At 36.3% G+C, this 11,645-nt stretch overlaps 1 protein-coding gene across 7 annotated transcripts in view; it reads right to left on the reverse strand.

The window, feature by feature from the left end:
- Nucleotides 1–9,070, reverse strand: part of arnt2 (aryl-hydrocarbon receptor nuclear translocator 2) — a 148,581-nt gene extending 139,511 nt beyond the window's left edge. For all 7 annotated transcript variants that reach the window (XM_036586039.1, XM_036586038.1, XM_036586037.1 and 4 more), the window contains exon 1: nucleotides 8,798–9,070. In XM_036586039.1, coding sequence (XP_036441932.1) covers nucleotides 8,798–8,828 — 31 coding nt within the window. In that variant the 5' untranslated portion in view covers nucleotides 8,829–9,070. The remainder of the gene's footprint in view (nucleotides 1–8,797) is intronic.
- Nucleotides 9,071–11,645: the final 2,575 nt, after the last annotated feature.

Consider the following 11,645-nt stretch of genomic DNA (forward strand, 5'->3'; position numbering starts at 1 on the left):
CTTCAGTGTGAATGGGCAAGTAGGCTGTAGACTAAATAAACTGATATATGTAAATGTGCTGATTATCGTGACATCACACAAACAGTGAATTCAAAACAGGCTGTTTTTGCAGCTTAGTTTCCATATGTGTGGACATTAACCCCCTGGATGAGCGAGTAATTTTCTCTACAGCGAGCCATTTCACATCAAACCACTCTGAATGACATTGTTTACACCTCAACCACTAAATTATGTACATATTTTGGAAAATTGGTCGAAGTCCCCTTTGAAACTAATGTCGTCATTCATAGCAGAGCTTATGGTTGCTCCTGTTGTTTGTTCTCATATTTTAATGCTGGAAGCTCTGAGCTGATTATCGATAAAATGGTCCCAATATAGTCGACATTAATCTCTGACTGAATGTAAAAGTGATCTATAATTAAATTGCGCTCATACAGTGCTGTTTTTTTCTGAGTGAAATGTCTGAGACTGTGCACTGCAAGGTAGCAGAAGATTGCAGAAGCCAGCCGAGCGCAAGCTTCGCTGACTTTTAAACAAAGTGTCCTTCAGTTCCACTCCTGACAGCTGACTCTTCCCAGAATGCTCTCGCGCATTCTAAATCGTGCTTGGCAGCTCGGCGCCTCGACCAGGTGCTAATAACGCTCGCATTCTTTATTCATCTTACCCCATTTGCATTTCCAATGAGGCAGTGGGGGAAGAAAACTGTCCAGTGGGGAAAACAGCGTCAGCGGAGGCGAAAAACAGCCACTGCGTGCATCACTAACACTGTTGTGTTTTCAGCGAGGCAGGAAAGAAGGGGAAAATGTCTCGCCACTGTTTTTTCCTGATATCCAATCAGCTCTTGTGCTGTTTGTCTTATGAGGTAACGCTGTGGCTTTGTAAAAGTGTTTGGCAACTTTGCTCACTGAGCTGTATGACATTTTTCAGTAATATCACACTGCTGAAAACAAAAACGGTAAGGCTGATTCATTTCCTGATTGACATTTTCCCTCTCGTTACTGGCCAGCCTGCTCTATTTACCCTCTGGATTAGGGGTAGGCGATATGGCAAACATATATCACGATACTTTATGACATTTTCATGATACGATATGCATCACGATATTTTGTTTTTAATTAAATAGATTTAATAAGTTGGAACAGACAAATTACAACCTTTAGTGCAATTAGTGCACTAACAATTAGTGCCCCATCTAACAATATAACAATATAATAATAACAATAATAATAACGCTACTACTAATAATAACAATAAACCTACAACTGCAATGATTTGATTACAAACTGCACTGCACTAATCCAATTGAACAGGCCTAAATCCACTCACCTTGTAATGAAACATAGTCGATCATATGCCCAGAAAAGCATATTGTGACATAATTTGTCACAATAACAATAAAATATCATTATATTGCTCATCCCTACTCTGGATAGACAAGACATTTTCTCTTTCCATTATGCCTATATTATGTAAAACTGATTAGGTCTTCAAAACAGGGCTGTTACTTCATGATACAATATGTATTGTCGTGTTTATATCACAAAATGAAACATTTTGCAACATTTCCTTTGGGATCAATAAAGTATCTATCTGTCTGTCTGTATGTCTGTCTGTCTATCTATCCATCTATCTATCTATTTTCCATACACAACTAAAAAAGAAATGGTAGAATAACTTTCATATTTATTTATTTTATGTTTTAGTCATTTCCATTTTTTATTTTTTTTTTTGTAATTCCCACTGTTGTCTCAAAAAGTTGAGCTTTACATCTTCATTTTCAGTCTGATCTTGTGTTTCTGTATAAACTGAGGCTCTGATGAGATTTTCTAACATGGCTCAGTCTCTCCTAACTGCCTAGTGATGCACATCATTGGATATGAACATCCCTCTCGAGCGAGTTATTTGTTTCGGCCTTTCAGAATCGGCACCTAGCAGCTGTTTGTGTCCTGTAGCTGCTGAGAGGCTGAAGTTGGCCTCCTATTTGCCAGCTTCTTATTAAAATTATCCGTTCCATCTTAAATAAAGCGGAAGTAACATAACTACAGCTCCATTTAAAGAGGAACACAAGATCGAAATAAGAAGCTAGCTAACTTTAACCATCCAAGATTGGCTAACCAAAACATTTTTTTTTTCTCAATTTCAAAAGCTGCGCACAGTTTTCTCTGTTTGTGGTCATCACTTTTAGGAAAATCACGCATTGTGTTAAACAGAACCTTAGAACTCATTCCTGTTATCACACATTTTATAATGTGAAACTGAACTGTATTGAATTCACAGTGCATAAAGTCTCAAGACCCCCTTATAGAAAATAATGAATAATAACTTGTCTTTAAGACAATCTACAGAATCCACCAGGGCTGTGTTCAAAATATCAATATGGCACTATAAAACAGAAAAACTCTTGGCAATCCATGAATTCATCTGGTCATGAGACAGGAATGCAGTACACTCTCAGAAAAAAAGATTCTAAACTGTGACTGGCACAGTCCCCCTCTTGTCGCTGGGGTGGTTTCCTCAAGGGTATGTCTCAGTACCTTTAGTCAGGGAATATAATTGTACCAAAATACATTGAAATTATATTTTCTAAGTTGTACTGACTCCACACACCCCGTCTCGTTTCCAGGCTTTTATTTATTGTTCTGTTTTGAAACATTAGGTTATGAAAAGATACAAATATGTACTTTTCACCTGGAAAAAACTTATTTAAGGTGCACAATTGGACCTTAAAACCACTGTTGTACCTTTGAGGGAACATTTACATGGTTTGTACCTTGATGAATGAAAAATGTCCCTGCACAGAACCTTTATTTCTAACAGTGTAGGATATCGGAATCATATCATTATCGAAAGATATTTGACTAAAACAATATTGCCACTGGAAAGATGTTTAGATATGGCGGATGTTTCACACCGATATCTGATGACACATTTATTGTAACATATAAGAACAGAAGGTTTAGGTGACACTGAGCCACAGTACAAAAATATCTGCTTTTTATTCATTTTTCTGAATTTTAACCCTCTACAAATAAAGGTTACATTTCTCTGTAATGATAATCCAGGCAGACTTAGTCCAAATTAATCCAAATGGATCAGTATCGGCTGATATTTAACAAGAAAAATATCGAACATTCACATCAGCCTTTAATTACATGAAAACATAAGTTAACACGTCCTCTTCAGAGAACTCATTTCTGCACAATGTACAATTACTGTTTATTTTACAGTTATAAATTCAATTGGCTGAATTTAACATATTAGGAATAAAAAATCATAAAATGTGGTCTGTGCAAATGTTACACCACATTTTAGAATTTATTTTCTTTTTCCAATACGTCAGCAAACAAGAAATCAGTATGAAAATGCCATATTTCAGGTTTTTAGAAGATCACTTATTTGTTCACTTCAACAAAACATGTAATTTGACTGCACAAACATTTGCACACGACTGTACACATTTTTATGTAAATAATGTCCCATGAGTCATACTTTCTTAAACCCCTCGGGTACAAATACACATTTCCAAACATTTTGCCTGGTCTGTTATTATTAATAATACGATCTCATAAGCACATGTTTGGCTCTGGACCTGTTTGAGCTACATTTACACAATAATTACAGTATTCTAAGGATTTTGCACTGCTGTTATTGTTAATAACATGAGCTACACGTCTTCTAAGCACAGTTTGTTTTGGGTCTGTTTGAGCTCTTTCTTGTTTGGTTTCTGCCGATGGCATCAAAAAAACAAGACATACTTGTGAGAAGTGGTCAGCAGATCACATATATAAGCTAAGATGTGTCATATCTCATAACACTGCACTGTTAACAAGAGAATTTACTGCAGGGGAGACAATACAATGATGTTTTATCATATTGTGACAAATTATGGTACAATATGCTTTTCTGAGCATAATGTGGATATCAGTACTTAAAGAACACTGAATAACTGCCTCTGTCATTACAAAGAGAGCACTCACTCATTATCTAATCTTATTATTGCTCCTGTTTATTTGAATTTAGAATTTTTACAGTGTGTGAAACGCGGATTAACAGTTCATATTTTTGATAGTACTGTGATATTTTTGCCATAGCACCCACCTGTATAATACCCCACTTTGTAAACTGTATCATAGTTGCGTTTTTGCAAGTGTCATAATTTCAAATATGACATGAATCACAGCGGTCACTGTCTAACTCAGTGATGATGCAAAAGAAAATGAGTTTTCATTTGGTTATTACATGGTTATAAAAAATTTACGATCCAAAAACACTTGAAAGCATCCGTTCTTCAAAAACGACTGCATCACACAAAGACTCCATTAGAGCAACTGATCAATCAGAGTTCGACGGTAAGAATTCCCAACACTGCAGTGGCACTCTGAGCATTTGCAATGTCTATTTCTGGTGTCCAGTCATGAGAGTAGGTTGATGGTCACTGTAGAGCAAAGTAATGATTGCTTTTAGGACCATCTGGTCTGTTTTACTCTGATTTATGTATGATTCTTCCAAATAGAAATTCAGATTAAGTCTTAACAGCATTAAGATGTTACTAAAGGGAAATTTCACCAAATTTACAAAATTTCTGCATAAAATGTTAAGATTTAAACAATGTCATTCAGAGTTGTTTGACATGAAATGCTCCATTCTAGACAAATTTACAAAGGTATAATTGTTCACAGTGGTCTTGATAGGAACCAGACGTTTCAAAAAATGACATGAAATGTTTATGAATATGCTGATCCTGATGCTTCATTGATTTATGAGATTTTAGAAGATTTTGGGTGTTGCGAGGCAAAATAGTCCCCAAAGAAAACTTATTTTTCAGATTTACTACTATTTTACCGTATACAAGCTCAGAAGACACGTGTAGGTTCACTGGTGGTTTTGATAGTAAATAAAATGGCTATATTTGTGTTGTAGACATGGTGATGACCTCGGGTTCCTATCACCACTACTGTAAAGAAATCTGAGTCTCTACAATCAACCATTACAAATCAAACTCCTCTGAATGAGTCTGTTAGTATCTCAACCACTGATCTGCACAGAAATTAGAACACTTTGGTGGAATTCCCCTTTAAGAACCGGTTCAATCCATGCGTTCATGGTTAAAAGGCTGGTTTGTTGAGCTTAAACTGCTACAATACATTTAAGTCAAATGGTACGTTGGAGCTTCATTTCACAGCCTGTGTGGTGTTTGCTCAGAGAGTAACATCACCACCGGACCACTCGGTTCGACCAAAATAGAACCACACAGACGCCTCCATGATCGTGACTACCGTGGCATATGCTAACAGCCTGGATAAGTCAGAGTCAGAGTGTGCATTCACACATGTTTGAAAAATGAATAAAATAAGCTGAATTTTCATGCATTATGCTCCATTAAACGTTTCCGAGAAAAAGGCCCTTCTTAGGTTTCTTCACAGACAATCACGGAATAACCGCACCTCGGTAGAGGGGGTTTCCACACCAGCGTGTGTCCCTGTGCAAACCCTGAGGAGCTCCTTTATTAGAGTTGGACAATATGGACAGAAAAGTAGTATTGTGACTACACTGCTACATATCGACAATGCAATATGTTTTGCAACATGGTGATAAACTGGCCTGCTTTATATGATTATGACCAAATACGTCATGTTTGCTGGACCACATGAGAGTCTTGATGTATCAAAGCACTCACAGAAACTCATCTGGGACGTCCCAGTTCTGCTAAAATAATTTATTGATTTGTTTTACAGCCTTCAGTAAAGATTACGGCCCGTTCCACAGAAAACTTCATCACATAATCTCCTGCAACTATTTGACACGACCACAATTATTTCAGCAGATCATTTCCTATAGATTTCACAATCAAACTGTGTCACAACAAAAAGAACAAGAAAAAAAATCAGACATATGAGTGCAATGGACTTTCACATGTGTGTATATCTTCATTAAAAATGTTGTCAAGTCTAAATGCTTATTAATGTAATTTCAACAAAAGATCAATTAAAAACAAAACTTTCACATGTTGCTTCTGTTTTTTTCACAGTTAAAATGACAATTTGTTCCACTTCATATTTCAATTCATACTTTTTAAAAGCATTTTATGTAGTTTTAATCTCGGTGATTAAAAAAAATAATTTGTGCAACTTTTATAGCACCAGTGCTACATGCTCAAATTATTTTATTCATACAGCTCTGGAGTGCTACAACATGTTTGCATGTCTGTTTCTATGCTTGCAAAGTAGCTATCGCTAGTTTTGTTAGCATGCATGCTTGCAGAAAAAGTGTTATCCCTGATGTTTTCAAGCTGTTAAAAGATATCATCTAGTATTCTCTGCTGATATCGGCACAATAGCAATAGCTAACAACTAGTTGTGGGCAACACGGCGGTATTTTATCGTTATCGTGATTTTATGTTATTATGGACTTTATGGAATTTATGTTAAAATACACTTTTTTAAGCATTCAGACACTTTCACTACAAAAATAGCATAGTTAGGCCTATTTAATTGCATTTAGTTCAGTGCATGTTTGTAAAACATTAAATAAAATAATTAGTCATAATTTATTGTAGTTTTTTTACTAGTATTTATAGTTTGTGTGGCACTACAGGTTCTATTTTGTCTGTTCCAGCTCATTAAATCTTAGAAAACCATGTCATATTGTGTATTGTGTCGTATCGTACATATCGTGAAAATGTATCATGCTATAATATTTTTGCATCAACCACCCCTAATTTTTGCCCTTCCTTTTCTTTGGTGCTTTCAATTCTCAAATTGCTTCTTGAGGTTTATGAAAACTTTATGAAGCATTTTATGAAAGACGTTATATAAATTCATTCTAAGTTCATTACTATTATTATTATTAATAAAATAAGGCACATGTTAGCCAGTCCTTATTTTTGCTGTCCTGAAATGAGACATTAGGGTTGGGCAATATGACAATATATATAGTTATTGTGATATATCAGTCACAATACAATACAGTATGCTTTTCTGAACACATCGTGGATATGGTCAGTACTTGTAGAACACTGACCAACTGCCTGTTTCATTATAAACAGAGCAAAATCAGGCCTGTTTACCTGGATTTAGTGCAACACAGTATCCCAAATGCTAAATAAAATAATTGTATTCAAAGTTTTATATGGTATTTTGTAAAAATGTAGGTTCTTTTTTCTCTGTTCCAGCTGATCAGACGTCTGAAAAAATGAATATCGTGACATTTTGTGTATCGAGAAAAGTATTGCAGTATCACATTTTTGCCATATCGCCCACCTCTACGATACACAACTGTATCGTATCAAATTATACAATGAATTCAGATGCAGCTCCGCATGTGCCTCTGTCAACACCTCAAAGCGAACAACAAAACCTTCCTGGATTTGAATGCACAATCTCGAGCCACATTCCTGTGGTACTCTGTTACACTGCCAGCGCCACCTCAGCTTCCAGGAATGGATTGGACAGCATCTGCCAGACTAAAGAACCCAGAGATACTCTGGGCTTGTTTCATGGACAAGGATTACACCTAATCTTGCACCGAACCACACTGAAATCCCTAACAAGTTTAGGCTTTAGGGTTGGGAACCTGATCCGTTCCAGAAACTTAGAACCCCACCAACCACAAACACAAGCGTGATTTCTCAACCTTCTGCAGACTCAAACGTGCATCCTCGACGGCCTCCAATCGAGGGCGAGGACGCACAAGGCTAGGCCTGAGTAATACATTATCAACAATGGTCTCTTAAGTTTTAAATGAGGAAATGTAACCTGATAACACGGAGCCGTAGATGAGTTAGAAGCAATGTACAACCTCCAAAAGTGTAACTTTACAGGAGAAGGAAAAAACATACTTCACTTATAATGTAAGTCAATGGAAGCAGATGTTTTTCCAAGTCATTTTGGGCTGTTTTTTTGGTCCATTCATTATGAAATTTACACCCTATATAAAGGGCAATGGGTACTTTCAAATTCTGTCAAAAACTGAAAAATGACAAAAATGAAGATACAAGGTTTTGTTCCGACAGTAGCGATATGTATGTATATGTGACATCACAACCACGACCAACTTAGCAGTCTAAGGTACTCAATGTTCAAGCTTCATTCAAGTGTATCTTCTGGTCATCTTGGCTAAAAAACAGGCCTGGAAACTTAAAAGAAAAAATAAACTACACATTTGTATCACAATGCTGGTCAGAAAAACTGCAACTGGATGTTTTGTGGTTGAGCCCTAGATGAGGCCTTGCTGTAACATCCAGCTCACTGCAGATTTCCTCCATGGCTTAAAAGCTGAGATCAACAGGCACGATCTGAGCCATGCAAGCCAACCAGAAAGCAGCTCCAAAGCTCGAGTCAAAGGAGCCACCAGCAATGGAGCCCAGTGGAGAGCCTGGTGAGATGGGAGCAGAGCAAAGCAATGGAAAGCAAAAGCAGAGCAGATCACGTAGTGCCTTGTGGCAAATCCATTCAGCATCTCATTTGCATCGGAGAAAGGAGAGAGCTCGAGTTGGAGCAGCTCGCTGCGCAGCCTTATGGGCATCATGTGCATAAAGTCCATAAAGGCTGCAGCCTTTATGGACTTTATGCACATGATGCCCATAAGGCTGCTCCTCTGCGTCAACGTTTTGCCAAATCTTTAAAGCCTAAGCACCGTGAGGAAGAGGAGGAGGGGGGTGGAGGAGGGGGGATGCTCACCCCCGGTCCCCCTAGTCAGCACCGTTTCTTTTGTTGAGGGAGAGAAAACGTCCCCTTGTGCCGGACAGCCACTTCTAACCACATAATCGATCATTTCTGATCGCCGATATTTCACTTACCCGAGGGGTTGACGGCGGCTGGTGTTGCCATGCTCTCCTTTTTCTGCCCTCGAATGGAAAAAACAACAACAACAACAACAAAAAACAAAAACACCACCGAACGCTAATGACGCACGCAGCGGTCAGTTCAAAGCCAGACGCTCCAGCCGCCCATTCGCTCGCGCCGCGCTACGGTAACCGAGTCCTGCAGAGGTGCAGAGGAGCGGATGTTTATTTGCGGGCTCCGTTCGGCTCGTCCTGCCGCCTGGTAGCCGCTTCTGCTCGTAAGCCTCAACGAGCGCAAGATGTCTGAAAGGCGGCGGAAACAACGCGAGACTTCAGGCTGAATTCATTACTGCAGCCCCAAACCAAAGCAGAGAGGGCGAGAGTCAGTCAGCCCGGACCCAGTGACGTGCACGCTGGCATGTCTTTGCATTCTGACCCACATTCGGACCAAATCAGGGGCGAATTAGTGACTCGGTTTTGATTGAATAAGTCTAAAATAGCATGGAGAAAATGTGAAAGCAAAATGTGCAATAAAATTTGAGGTTGTGTGGAAAAATATGCACAATAAATTTCAAAAATTTTAATTCGTGTTTTTTTAGTTCTATAGATAAAATATATGCAATAAAATTTCTAAAAAACTACAGGTTTAAAAATTTGTACTGACATTTTTTTTAAAACTGTACGTTTTTAAAGTTCTATAGATTAAAGAAATATGAAATAAAATTTCTAAAATCTACTTAAAGGTGCAAGAAATGAATATGATTATTTGCAATGTGCAATAAAATTGCAAATTTTGCAGGTAAGATTTCTAAAACTGCTTCTAAAAACGTTCAAAAAACATTCTGCAACTAAATATCAGATTCAGTTTCTTTAATTGTGCAACAAAATCTAAGATTCTACATTTATAAATGGTGAAATACATTTTGAAATAGTATTTGCTTTTTTTAATGTTTGATAAAATAACCGAGTTGATTTTTTTAAAAGTTCTGTAGATTAAAGAAATGTGCAATAACATTTCTAAACCTACAGATTTAAAAAAGAGTAAATTGTCATTTCGAAGTCATATATACTTTTTAATACATCTTTTAAAGTGTCTACAAATACACATAAAACACATACAAAAATATGGAATAAAATTTTGAAATTTACCGGTTTAAAGGAATTTACTGTACATTTTTAAATCTATATATTTTAGAAATTTTATTGAAAATTGAGTGTTGTTATTTTTTTAAGTTCTACAGATTAAAAAAGTGCAATAAAGTGACTAAAATCTGCAAGTTTAAAAAAATGTACATTACAATTTCGAAGTAATTTTTTTAAATATGCTACCTTTACAAAATATCTACAGATACACATAAACACATAAAATTTCAGATTTTCAAGATGCTTTTTTAAATATGCAAAAATATACAGATACAGATAATAAGTGTGCAATACATTTCTAAAAACAGTACAACAAGTAAAATGTTTATTTAACTGTTTGCTTAAATGTGCAAAAAATGTATATATATATATATATATATATATATATATATATATATATATATATATATAGTGCAATAAGATTGCATATTCTACAGATGAAATTTCTAAAACATTCTAAAAAAAACATTCAAAAATTATTCTGCAATAAAATTTCACATTTTTTTTTCAGTTTCTTTAATTGAGCAACAAAATCTAAGATTCTGAATTTTTAAATGGTGAAGTACATTTTGAAATAGTATTTGTTTTTTTTTAATGTATGATAAAATGCCAAAATGTTTTTTAATGTAAGACGTCCAATTGTACATTTTTAACCCCAAGCAGAAAAGTTTATAAATTGGTACAATAAAATCTCAACTGTCAAATAAAGTAAACTGATTATGTCCTGAATAAATAGGATAAAGTCACACAATATACAGAGTATATGGCAATTTTATCATGTTGAAAGTGTGAACTGTTTGCAATATATGATGTCAGTGAATAACACTGTAACCAACCTACACTAGAAAAGTGCAGAGCTTTAAACGTCACTTTAGGCTCTTCAGTGACTTCGATCCTCTTTCATAAGACAGAATTTGGCCCTCATGTATAGAATGTGACAGGTATTAGAAGGCCAAGGACATCTGATCCAAGACTATTTAAGCTCTTTTTCCACAGGGCTTTCCTCATTAATCTGTTCCTGTAAACCAGTCAAATGTATTCCATGAATAGACCCTTATTGAGGTCATTATTCTAAAGAATCTGCAGGCTTTGGGTCTGTTTTCAGTTCCTTGCAGCAAGTTTAACAGAGCATCTGCATAATTTCTTTTCTTGCCACATCACAGAAAAGGGGAAAAGAGGTTCTGCTGATGAAAAAGCTCAGACCATTGAATTCAAATGGCATAAATGTTTGTCTGACCAAACTATCTACCACAACTGTTCAGGAAAGAGCAAACGCTGTATACTTATTACAGTTTACAGCGTTTTTCCAGACTTGTGGTCAGCTCCGTTTAAATTAAAACAACACAGGGAAATTCACAGGCTGCAGCTTTCCTCTACACTCCCAGCTGAACTTAACAGTGTTTTAACTGAGATTTTAATGTTATTTTATGGTGTAAGTGGCATTTTTTGCATTTTGCCTGGCAGTGAAAATCATAACTGACCCACTTGATTGTTGTATGACCACTATGTTATTTCATATCCAAGTTGTGTATCTGCTCTGGTATCTTGCTATGGTATTCCAAGTGGTCGCTAGTTGGTTTCAATTACATTCTGGACGTTGCTAGATTGTTGCTAAGCAGTTGCTATGGTATTGTATGTGGTTACTAAAGTATTGCTGATGGTTGCTATGGTATCTTAGGTGGTTGCTAGGGTGTTGCTAAGTATTTCATATGTTACTACC

This window comes from Colossoma macropomum, unplaced genomic scaffold (assembly GCF_904425465.1).
Source record: "Colossoma macropomum unplaced genomic scaffold, Colossoma_macropomum, whole genome shotgun sequence".
Taxonomy (NCBI): Eukaryota; Metazoa; Chordata; class Actinopteri; order Characiformes; family Serrasalmidae; genus Colossoma; species Colossoma macropomum.